At 41.4% G+C, this 13,252-nt stretch overlaps 1 protein-coding gene across 1 annotated transcript; it reads left to right on the top strand.

The window, feature by feature from the left end:
* Positions 1-2,529: 2,529 nt before the first annotated feature.
* LOC308372074 (bile salt-activated lipase-like) lies at positions 2,530-10,830 on the top strand (the record flags this gene model as incomplete). Its single annotated transcript, XM_080847172.1, has 11 exons — positions 2,530-2,592; positions 2,919-3,069; positions 5,327-5,446; positions 7,099-7,299; positions 8,010-8,140; positions 8,251-8,358; positions 8,601-8,715; positions 8,867-9,053; positions 9,229-9,432; positions 10,242-10,439; positions 10,659-10,830. 11 exons carry the CDS (start codon positions 2,530-2,532, stop codon positions 10,828-10,830), a joined length of 1,650 nt encoding a protein of 549 aa, XP_080703298.1.
* Between the last annotated feature and the right edge of the window lie 2,422 nt (positions 10,831-13,252).

Genomic DNA, 13,252 nt, shown 5'->3' with positions numbered 1-13,252 from the left:
ATTGATGATAACAGTTAATTCAAAAAAATTTAAATTCCAAACCAAGACGTTGACAATGGAACAATGTTTTGTTGCGGAGAAACAATGGCGAAATAAAACATTTTAATCAATAACTTTGTGTTGAAATGTTAATTTGTTGACTGTAGAAATGTTTTATAAAAGCAATATAGCACTCGTGGGAGTGGGGTAGGTAAGGGATTATCCCTTACCTTCCCCACTCCCACTCGTACTATAATCTGGCGTGCCTACTAAACCAAATTCGCTGAAAAAAGACAACCAGTCTGTTTGTTATGGGCTGTTCACGAAAGTTGTGATTCAGCAAGCCCTTCTGATTTTCTCTCCTCTCTGACGTCCCAGGGGGCACTTATTAGCATTGGGCCACCGCAGAGCCATGGGAGTCTCTCTACATGGCCTTGGACCGCCCCCCATGCCACCTCACTTGACACCATTTTGTTATTGCAAGCATTTGATATGCTTGGATAAGCTAGCTAGCTCCTTGAAGAAATCCAATCTCGGTACTCTAACTTCTCTGTGGTGGGCTGTACAAAGCCGCACCTTGAGCACAAACCACTTTTCCTCAGTGTAATGCTGGACACTCGACAACACTGTGGCTCGAAAGAGGGATCAGTTTTTTACTGCCTGTCACATAACTGCAGACTTTAGCATGTAGTGGTTGGGGGAAATGTGGTATACTTTGATCTGTAATTTGTCAATCGGGCACTTTTTTCGGTGTGTGGTTATGAACATTAGTTTGTGAGACCTGGCCTTGGAGCTAACTGGTGTATAATTTCTACAATGCTGGTGCTATGGCATATTTAATGTATGCTTACTTGTACAGTAATAATTTGGATGTCTAATCGGGGGTCATTTGTGTCAGAATTCACATTTGCATCTGTAGGTATTTAGTGGCTACTGCGAAACAGCATCTTATCCAAAAGACATTCCCTTGTGAAATTGGTTTGTGTTAGGATGGGTGTTTACAGCCTCTCTGCATATATTGTTCGATGCTTAGCTCTCCCATTGATACCTTTCAACATTACAATGGCATGGTGTGGTGTCCTGTACTTTTAATGTAACACAGGAGTTACCTAGACAGGTTGCATACATGTAAAGAAGTTACACTTCCTGATTATGCCATGTCACTTCTGCCACAAGTAAAGTACCGCTTGATTACGCTGTGCCTACTCTGTCATTTATCATACCTAAGAACACTACACATGGTCATAAATGTTAGATGCCCAGACATCTATTGCTGCTCTCCCTCACCATTCTCCCTGTAAGACGCGCCTACTAAACCAATGGCGGAATAGGTGTCCTGAAGGTTATAGCGGGTGTGTCACTCTTAATTTAATTTCCATTCCCCTAGTTTCACCCTGGCATGGAAAAGCACAGGCAAAAAGCCACAGACAGAGGATCGAGATAAGAGTCCCAGCAGGAGGGTGGGAAGATCAACAACTGGTACAGAATGTTTGTTAGAGGCACCAAACCCACATCTAATGAGCTATTACAAATGGTAGAAGGCCATATATGGTTTTCCAATCCAAAGATTTGCATCCTGCCTTACATCCCTCTGAATTACAATTAATGCAAGGATCTGATACCTTAAGAAACGCCAACAGAAACTAATGTATTCAGACTGTACCTTACAAGTAGCCCACTGCTGTAATCCTCTGATGGGAATGACAGACTCCTCACTCAGTCTCGTTTCAGCGAATGGAGAGGTAATGTATTACAAAACTGACGCAAACTCTCACTTCATACGTATGTTATAACATAAGTTATTGGATTCAAAGTAATATTGGCATGTTGTTCTCACCTCACCTCAAATCACGTCCTCAAATCAGCTAGTGAAAGCTGTTTTTGTTTTTGTATTGTACCATAACATGTAAAGATGACCCATTCCAAAAATGAGGTTTGAGGTTGAAATTTAGGTGAGATTAGATTTTAAGAGATTGAGAGATCATGTCATGGTTTGTGAAATAGGCGATTACCAGAAACATTGTGGTTGATAGGTCACACTGGGAGCAGGGTTTGGGTTAGGAGATGATGCCGTAATAGGGATGGGCCCTACAGGTGCTTATAGTTTTAAGGATAGTCTGTGAGGTGCCTTGGGACAGTTTTGATGAAAAAATAAATCAAAATGAAAAATACATAATGGCAGATAAATCAAGGATTCCTACTTGTTTCAGTGTACCAAGATCCTTTTACGTCACCCACAGTCTCCATGCCCTTGCTCAAATACAAAAAAATGCTTATTTTCACTGGACTAAACCTTCCGGTAATAAATCTAGAGTTTAGAAAAATGTATTGCTATGAAATTATTGCTCAATTGAGGATTATTTTATTGCAAATCTCGATTGGAAAAGAGCCCATTCACTTGACAACACTCCCTCTGGGAGAGAGGTACAAATTCACACGCTAGTTAAAATTTGATTTGATTATGCAACGCTGGATAAATCAGACTGCTACAGGGTATAAATGGCCTGAGAAAAAGCACCTAGACCCCACAGGTGTTCCTAATAGTTCACCATGGCCACGCTGGGACTTCTGTTGGCGGCAGCCCTTTGTCTGGGCTCTGCCTCTGCAGCTACTGTAAGCCTTATTGACTTTGGTTGCCTTTGGTTAATACATCTTATTTAACAATTAAACAGATGATCATGTAAATAAAGGATGCCATTCAAGTATGGCATGTGATGTACATTATATAATTGTGTTCTAGATATTACAAAGTCATTAGAAACCTTAGAGTTACTGCTGTAACAAATGTAACATTAAGCGACTTGAGACAATTGTATTGTTTTGGTGCTATATAAAAATTAATTAATTGAATTTCATGTTTTACCTTTTCCATTTCCTTCTTGTTGATTTGCATCTAGTTCTTCAGGATCTGATGTACTTTGTTGTGTTTTTGTTTGCAGTTGGGGACTGTTTATACTGAAGGCGGTCTGGTCCAGGGGAAAAACCATGCTGTTTCTGGACTGTTCCGCTACATGGACGTCTTCAAAGGAATCCCCTTCGCTGCTCCTCCTGGTCGCTTCGAGAAGCCCAAACCCCACCCTGGCTGGGATGGTGGGTGACCCATCTGATAACTGTCACTAAGATTTACTAAAGGGAAGCATGATTTATTAGTGCATGTTAGTGTGGTAACAATTCTCTTGATGAGACAGACATTAGTCATCATTACAATCAATGTGCAATGACGGTTGCTATTATTGGTACCACGGCACATGAAAAGTTGACATCATTTATCAGGACGGTTTATGGCAGTAAACAGGTTTTGCATTGCTTTGTTTATTTTATGGTTATGTTGGTTATTGTTATGAGGGTTCTCATAAAGTGGTGTCATTGTTGATTATTTTTTAATTGGGACACAAACACAAAAAGCTTCCAAAACAGGCAATGTCCACATAAGGCAAGAACAACTATTTTAAAGCTGGGTTCTCCCATTTGCGGTGAAGTTATGCACATTTCAGGGATATTCTACCCTTTGCACTTCGATTACACCCACAGCATGAAGGCAGGCTCATGAAAAAGGCGTGATGTAGAAATGTAGAACATGGATTATCGCATTAACCTTAACCTTAACGTCATTAGAATCCATGGAAAACAGACACCAGAGTTGTATTACGAACAACTTCAAATTAAAATATTTGTTTCTATCTAATTCATAAACCTAACAAAGAAGTTTAGGAATAAATTTAGGATCATGTTGCGTCGACTGTTTTTGTAACTTTAAATAATCAAGTAATCAAACACCTTCCCACTTGATGAAGATATGTGCATCATATCAGCCACCTCTCAAACGAACCAGGTGCAGGGGCAGACAGAACACTACTTTGATGAGGCTCTGCAGAGAATGACGATGTCGATGATTATTGTGGGTTGAAAGTTATTCAATCAGGCGTCTGCACAAGCGTAGTGGACTATGGCTTCACGGTCAAGTTGAAATCGCTGAATGCACTGCGCATCGCTAAAATACAGTATCCAAACGAGATCAGAATACCTGGCCATCAACTTTAAACTTGGCAAGCTCTTTTCCGTCTTTAATTGATATTGCTGAGTTTAACTGTAAATCAACTAATTATTTACCGAAGTTGTTTGTAGGATCATGTGATATTTTTCTTCCGTTTAACAATGTAGCCTATTGTAATGCCAGGGGCGTTTCTAGGTTCCCAGGTTCTAGGTTCTAGGTTCCCTAGGGGAGCGGCATGTTTTGGGCGCACAGCAATTTTTGGGGGGCCCATTTGGGACCATGGATACACTGTTTCAGACAGTTCATAGATTGGTTCAATCAGAAAGAGTGTGATTTTGCTCTGTAGTTTTTCTTGCATTCAGTATATGATAACACAAGAGACAGAATTTCAGGGTCATAGCGAAACAACTTGACAACACAAATATGAACTTTTCTCAATTAAAGAGAGAGAAATAATGATCCTGCTTGTAAAAGAAAGACGAATGAATTAGCTTTCATATCCGCTCCCAAATCCTAATTCTTAAAGGGAAAGTGTCAACTTTTGAGTTGTTTACTTGTTTTATTATGAGCAGAAGGGAATACGATTTTTATCAACATTTACATCTATTTTTTTGTCCGTGTAGCTTTTACATACCAGTGAGAGTTTATGCTCATTTGGACACTATCACTTAGATAAAGATGAACTAGTTTCGTGTCAAATATACCATTCAATGGGGAAAAAACAGGAATAACAAAAATAAAAAAACTATTTTAAAGTACATTTTAATTATCAACTGATAAGTATTGTATGATGAACTGAAATGGAAGGCACCCAATGCATTCACTATAATCATGTCAAACTAGGATTCACTAGTATGCAATGCAGAATATTACCTTGTGTTACACTGTAATGGAAAAAAACGTAACATTATCTCAGTAGTTTAAAACCAAAATTTGACAAGCATTTTGATTTTGCAACGTTGTTTGTACATGTATAATAATGTTAGAATAAGGCCTACTGCCGACTTCAAACGCAATATGGTGTTTCGCCTTGTGGTGGAACTTGTCTAACTGCAGCCCTCCGGGCCAAGGGTAGAAAATGCGAAAATGATGTTTACATAAGAAATGACCAGATTTAGGGGCTGCTGCACCCAGAGCGCATCAAGGGTAGAATACCTGTAGACTGAAAAGCGGGTAGCAGATTTTCTTTCTCTTTTTTTTCCCTTAAGCACATGGGAGAATAAACCTACAGTTATTTTCATACAACTATAAAAACGTTACCACTTTGGACAATATCCTAGAACCATAGTATCATTATTACTCAAACACATAGATGTGCAGCTACATTAATCTTATTCCCTCTCCTGTCAACAGGTATTCTGAAAGCAAGAGACTTCAGGAACAGATGCACCCAGCTCAACCTCATCCAGACAGACACCCGCGGTGATGAGGACTGTCTCTTCCTCAACGTCTGGGTACCTCAGGAACGCAAAGGTAGCTTACTCCATCCTCAACCTCATGGAAAGACCAAGTTTAGCTACAACACACACCAAATAACTCCTTACTTAACACTAAACTTTACACCACTGCCACATAATTTTAACATAGAGGCTTTACTGCTTGCAAAACCAAGGTCATGGCTTGACCATCCTGTGTGTTCACATTCTGATAGAATACATATAGCCATTGAACATGCACAGATTTACGGTGTCTGCAATTCAATGGTATCGTTCATTCAATGGGCGCAATTGAATTGAATCATAGAACCACCTACATTAAAAGGCAACAAGGATTTAGAGATCAGGAAATAGATGTACACGCTAATATGGTGTCATCAAACAGAGGCAAATTACAAGACAGTAATTCTTCACCACTCAAGTGTAGCATGCATCTACATGTAGGGAATGGATGAAGTGAAAAAGCGATGGAAAGACATAAAAAAAGTGAACAAGAGCAAATGTTGCTTTTAACATGGTACAAATGAGACAAACTGGTGCTCAGAATACTGGTTCTAGCCTGACGATGTCATACTCATAATTCTAGTCAGAATATGAGTCTGAGATCGGACAATTGGGCTGTGATTATGGGGCGTGTTTCAACGAACCAGGAAAGAAAATTCCTCTTCGCTGAATTGGATACCTAGAACCAATCAGCGCAACGTAGTATTACCATCTGACAGATTAAACTTTTACCTGCTCCCGTAGGAAGGACGGCAAAAACATCTTTTCAATCGACAAATGCCTTGATCGCGTTTCTCTGTTCCTCTTTCAAAATGAATGCGCTGTCAATATCTGCTGCCTGCTCACGTTACTTAATTAGCACTCAAGGCTAGAAGCTACCATTAGTTTCAACGATTATGTTGGCCAACGCGTTAGCATAACCGATCAATAATGGTCTAGAGTGCTTTAGTTAGGACCTAAAATCCTCGGCAACACTCGTTTTGCGTATACACAACTAACCGAGTCAACGTAGACATAAAAAAGTCGTGTAGATAGCTTAAATCATATAAAATATGTCCCACTAAGCTCCCGAGACGGCGCCATCTTTGTTCGATGTATATTCCGGTATATTCTATCTATATCTGTCCATCAACGTATAAAGCCCGCCCTTACAATTTGATTGGTTTAGATTGCGTTTCAACCTTTTTGAAACGTTAAATCTCTCCCAACTAACTCGATTCCAGACTGAAACTCCCAGAACAAAAATTTTGTGGGCGGAGTTCAGGCTGGTATCCAGGCTATACTGGTTCCATTGTTTGTTGAAGTTTCTCCAATCTGGATTACCCCTGCTTTGAAATATTCCTCGCAGTTTTTATACATACAGTGGGTCCCTCCTTGTGCTTCTTCTTCCTCCACCATTTTGCCCCCAGAACAGCGCAACTTGTCATTCTGTGCTGACCAGGCACACATGGCGACAATCTTTATTTTCTTTACCTCCAACACGATGGTTCATACTTATGACATGAATGATGAATACAAAAGAACACTCTTGGTTCTGGCAACTTTTTGTGTTCTTCAATATCATATAATACACACCATGAAGTAGTTCTATATAGTACAGATCAGATATTTCCGAACAGGTCTTTCGAACAGGTCTCTAAAGTGTATTCTTATGTGAAATAACAACCAACATCTCATCTCCTACAGAGGTTTCTCACAGCCTCCCAGTCATGGTCTGGATCTATGGGGGTGGCTTCCTTGTCGGTGGTGCCATGGGGGCTAACGTTCTGGACAACTACCTGTATGATGGAGAGGAGTTGGCAAACAGAGGCAACGTCATTGTTGTGACACTGAACTACCGTGTTGGCGCAATGGGCTTCCTCAGCACTGGAGACGACGGCCTCCCTGGTAAATAGGCATCAGTGAAAGCTCTTTAGGAGCCAAGAGAATATGTAGTCACTCACTGTAGTTCAGGGCAAGCTCTTTAGGAGCCAAGAGAATATGTAGTCACTCAATGTAGGTACTGAGATGAATTGAATGGTATAGAATTTTACCGAGTAGAATGAACTTTGGTTAAAATTGTTCAACAGCTGGTTGAGGGTGAAAAAAAAGAACTAGAAACACCTACAGGTCAAACTTTGTATGACATTGTTCTAAGAGCATAGTTGCCTATAACTGACCTTTTACATGATGAGTTTAAAGCCTTCTTTGTACTTATATAGTATGGCCAGGGCCTAGCGTTTAGCCAATATGATAGAAAGGATAGATAGCCTAATCATTAATCACCTAGTGTTGAATTAAAATGTAAAAAAAAATAAAAAATAGTTTAACTGATTGATGTTTAACTGTTCTAATTTAGAAACAATGTTGAAAAGCTATGTAACAGCTGGCATCTGTTTTTGTTATATGTGAATGTCTCAATCTTCACACCATGGTGGTTGGGGGGGGGGGGGTACAAATTATTTTTCATCGTCAAAGGGGGGCGTGCCATCAAAAGTTTAGGAACCACTGGATTAAACTAAAAAGAAGGCAATTATATTATATATAGACATCTGAATACATCTGAAGTGGAATTCATACTGACCTGAAATAAAAGGAGTGATCAATATCGCTTTCAGGTAACTACGGCCTGTGGGATCAGCATGCTGCTATTGCCTGGGTGCACAGGAACATCCGTGCTTTTGGTGGAGATCCCGACAACATCACCGTCTTCGGAGAATCTGCTGGAGGCGCCAGTGTCAACTTCCAGGTAAAAATGTTTCCTTCCATCTCTTGTTTCTTCACTCTCTCTCTCTCTCTCTCGAAGTAGCACTGTGTAGCACACAGTTAAAGCGTAACCCCCCTGTTTGTTCTCTACAGCTCATCTCTCCCAAGAACAAGGGGCTCATCCGCAGAGGCATCTCCCAGAGTGGTGTGGCCCTCTGCCCCTGGGCCGTGAACAGGAACCCCAGAGAGTTTGCTGAGCTGGTAAACATGTTACCTTCAGTCAGACGCCATCTCTTACATGCATTAACATATTCATACCTGTAGTTTGGGCCACAGTGAGGCTTGTGGCCTATGTTATACATAGTTGCAAAGAGGAATTGGCCTGATTCCCAAGTTTGAGTGTTCATGCGACATATGTTGTTATAGGGTTACCACACCTTTGACAGGAGACATTCAGTCATTCTTCTCTTTGCCACTATTTTAATGGAAACGATCCTTCACAGGTTGCCACAAGGGTGGGCTGTCCAACTGATGACAAGATGGCCGCTTGTCTGAAGATGACTGATGCTAGAACCCTGACCCTTGCTGGATCTTTGGACATGGTTGCGTCGGCAGCTTGTGAGTTGGGACTTAGGGTCTTTCATTATTGTTGTTTTTGTGATTAAACCTTTAGTTTTGGTTTAGGTTTTTAGTCATTAAAAACACTAATGAATAAGATAACGCAGTTTTCTCATTGCTGCTACCTTCTGATTGGATGTTTCTTCCTTAGCTCCCGTTGTCCAAAAACTGGTTCTCTCTCCTGTCCTCGATGGCGACTTCCTGCCTGACGAGATAGCCAACCTGTTTGTGAATGCTGCAGAGATAGATTACATTATTGGTGCCAACGACATGGATGGCCACCTCTTCGCTGGTCTGGATGTGCCCTCCCTCAACCAGCCTATTCAGGCTACACCCCTGTAAGTGGCTGGCTACTGTTTTAACACTATTTTTTATCTTGTGTATACTCATGAAACATACCCATGCAGATTGTTCACTAAACTCACTGCTGTTAGCTCAGACTTGACAACCTACAATTATTCTTTTGATTCAACATCTCATTCTTGTTCCCTCTTTCATCCTCTTTTATCTTAGTGAGGATTTAAAGACTCTCGTGGCTTCTCTCACCAAAGAGAAGGGACCAAAAGCTGCTGACCTGGCCTTCAACGAATACTCCCACACATGGGGCAACAGGCCTTCCAAGGAGGAAATAAAGAGGGCCGTTGTGGAGGTGGAGACCGACTACATCTTTCTGGTGCCTACCCAGGCCGCTCTCTACCAGCACAGCAGCGTTGCCACGTAAGGTTCCCTGGTGGAGACTCAGTTTATGGGTATCAAAGGGTTTCACTTGCAAGACACACCGACACGCACACAAAATCACTCAGCATGACCACTTTGTCCTGCTATGGGAAGAATATATCAGGCATGCATAACCTGACAGTTTAAGAGTACAGTGTGTAGTTTTTAGCGGCATATAGTGGTGACGTGGCTGAAAAACCTTTCCTTTACAAGGTGTAGTACCTTGTATTACCTATAGTGGCCGTCAAATACCATAAAAACACGAGCCAGTGTTTTGGCTTTTCCGTTCAGGGCTACAGTAGAGATATGGTGGCTTAGCAAGTTGGACTCTTTGGACCTATGTAAACTCCTATGTATGTAGCTCCCTAAGCTAACAGTAACCCAATTCGTAGGCACAATTGTACTTTATAATTATGAATACTATATTTCATTTTTACTACAAAATTGCCACTAAAAACTAAAGGCAGCATGACTGTTATTAACTCCTAAGACTTTATATAATATCCTATGAAACTCTCCTCACATCTGGAAGCAATACACATATTGTTTGTTCAAACAAATAACCAAGAGACAGAGACCTTCCTGTCAATCATGTTGTGTATTGGCCTTAGCAGTCTGCAAACAAATAGGGAGGGGTTTTCAAGGAAACACTGCAGGAATAGAGTATGCCATCTTAGCTGTTGAGTTTCGGCTAATTTCACAATGCTCACTTACACTTACACTTACAAAAAGGACACATTTTCTCTGACTTATTATTCTCTCTCTCTCTCTCTAACTCTCTCTATCGCTCCCTCTCTTTCTCTCCTCAGAACTGGCCGTACCTACTCCTACCTGTTCTCTCAGGCCTCTAGAAATCCCGGGTTCCCCAGCTGGATGGGGGCTGACCACGCTGAGGACTTGCAGTTTGTCTTTGGCAAGCCCTTCGTCAACCATCTGGGATACTGGCCCAAGCACCGTGATGTCTCTGGATACATGATCGCCTACTGGACCAACTTTGCAAAGACAGGGTATGGCAGAAAGATTATTTCTTTAGTCAGATCAATAAAGCCCCTATATGTAATTTACATTCAAACTGTGATCATAGAAAGAGGCCGTAATGGGGAAAGACACATTTTTAGTTTTTATTGAATTATGTACATATTTTAAATCTTAATTAAGAATTAAGAGAACGAGAAATATTAATACATTTCGTGAAATGTTTTGTCTCTGTACTCCCTCATCAACAGAGACCCTAACAAAGGGGAGAAAGTTCCTGTCACCTGGCCTGCATTCAACAGTGAGACCGAAAAGTATGTGGATATCAACCACAGTATGGGCAGAAACTCTGTCAAGCAGAAGATGAGGCTGCGCTTTGTCAACTACTGGACCAACACTTTCGCCAGCTTGCCCACCATCTGAGTAGACCAGCCTAGAGTTACAGAGTATATTTCAGTATGTCACTTCTATGGTCTAGACATCCTCAACTCATATCATTGTGATAATTAGACAAGGGAGTTTCCTCAAAGTTCAACTCAAAAGCAAATCAGCTCACTGTTCATCATGCTATTGAAGAAAATGAAACAGATCAATGCAATAAAAACACTTTTACCAGTAGTTGTGCTTTTATGCCTGTGCACAAGTCTCCAAAATATTCTTGGGAGTGAAATTAAATTGTAATTTTCCATTCAAAATGTCCCTGTGACCCCCAGAAGCCAGCCATTCAGGGGCCTGTAGGATTGACTGAACATCTTGTAAGGATAGGTGGCTTCTGCTGTGTTCCCTAAAGCATTACTTGTTAAAAGCTGTTTTTAAAGTAGCAGCCCTATCATTCCACCCTTGCAAATAAACCATGCCTTAAGGTATTTCTCAAACATCTAGGAGAGATGAAGAGAATGTTTCTCTGAATCTGTAAGCACGCCCAGGCTCCTGGTTCACCATACACTGGGATGTTATGTACTAACCTTGGAGCCAGCTGCAATACATCAAAACACCACTAGAGAACGATAAATGCCTGCAATGTGAGAGGCCACTTGGCTCTGTAGGAGGAGAGGGGGTGAGAATGCCATTGGCCCTGCATAGTTTCTAACTTTTTGACACTAGTTGTCATGTATTTATTATCATTCACATAAATGTGGCCATGTTAGTGGTAGTGGTGTTACCGTTGACAAGGAGGCTTTTAAGTTTTTGTCGAAACTGCCAAGCACTTCCAGAAAAAGTTCCAGAACAGGGCTTGTATTGTATTGCTCTCATTTGAATCCGCTGCTTCAAAAAGGTGTTCAATTTTGGTGGGGCACTTCGACAATAAAATGTTGCAATTCTCATCTCAAACTTGTGGGTTTAAATTAAAACAAATAGGGTTTCCCCCTCATGTCACACAAGCACATCCACTGCCCTTTGTCTAGTTCAACAAATAACCCCCTTTTCTCCAGACCCCAATTTACGTAATGGCCGCCAGTGTATGGAAAACGCTAATAAATTACACCAACATCCTGCCTCGGATTCGTCGAAGAGTTTGAAAAGGAAACAGGCAGGACCAGAAAATCAGCATGGGAATTATGGGTGACCTACACGTCTCAAGGAGAATCCGAAATCTTTGAATCTTGTCATTTATGTGGTTCCCTGTCCTAGGTCTTGTAGTCATTTGTCTCTGACAATTCCACTGACATTCTTCTATAGTTAAAATGGTTTCAAGCCAGGGAATGTTGTTACACTGTTGGTGGGTACGGTTGCATTGATGCCTTGGTGGCTTGGTTTTTAGAGCCATGGCAGACATCCAGTACCTCCTGCCTGTGATCAGAGCACTATGCGAGAAAATAACTGTGAACTATTTTGCAATGTTTTATTTGTTACCTTCTTCCACACCTGTTCCACTGTCTCTCTTTCTCTGTCTGTCTGTCTGTCTCTCTCTTTCTCCTTTTTCTCTCTCCCTCCCTCTCCCCCCGTTCTCTCTGTCTGTCTCTCTCTCATTTTCTCTCTCTCCCTCTTCCTCCCTCTCTCTCTCTCTCTCCTGCTCTCTACCACAGTTGTTTGAGAAATGGCCAATCTGGTCCCGCAATACAGTCAAGGCCCACATGGACGTGCATCCAGAGACGCTCAAGTTGCTTCTGCTCTACGTGGCATATTACATGGTGAGCGTGTGAATGAGCCAGGCCCCTGGCATGTGCGGTGCTGCAGTCCCTCTGTCACAGTCAGCTCAGATCAGCTCAGCCTCCCTTCTGTCTGGGCTCATAATGAGGGAGAGATCAACCTCAACTCCTGTGCCTCTCTTACCCAATACAGGCTTACAGTAGTAACTGTCTGTTTATGAGAGTGAAAAAAAAACAATGTCTTCAGGCTGCTCCTTTTAGTATCTGGATATAAATAGATTATTGTAGGGTAATTGTTTCTCGCTTTGCCTGAGGCTTGGCATGATTGACAGGCCATTAGAATCTGTCTTTCTAAAGATGACCCATTGGGCTGTTCTGTGACATCATGTCTGCCATGATAAAGCACACCATCCGCAGTACGGAACCGGTAAGGCAGCCGCCGTCTTTGGCAAACAGTTCTATGGCAGCTACGTTTTTATCTCTCCTTTTGAAAACCTGTCTTGACCAGCGCACCAGATAGCCTTTTTGACCCCATTTCTTTCTTTTTCCACTATGGAATATCTGTTACCGTGGCCAAAGTCGGCTTCATTCAGATAATTTAAATTCAGAGTTTTTGCCATAGGTTTGTCTGTAAACACGTTTTAGTTTTTACTCCACGGTTAACTTTTATATCATTAATCAGTCCTTAGTGCAGTGGTTGCAAAACTTTTAATGGCAGGCCGTCCTCATATAACCTATTACCTGTTTTGAGGAGT

Source organism: Sprattus sprattus, assembly GCF_963457725.1.
Source record: "Sprattus sprattus genome assembly, chromosome: 11".
Taxonomy (NCBI): Eukaryota; Metazoa; Chordata; class Actinopteri; order Clupeiformes; family Clupeidae; genus Sprattus; species Sprattus sprattus.
Note: the sequence above shows the minus strand (reverse complement) of the source record. Positions and strands in the feature narration are given on the sequence as shown.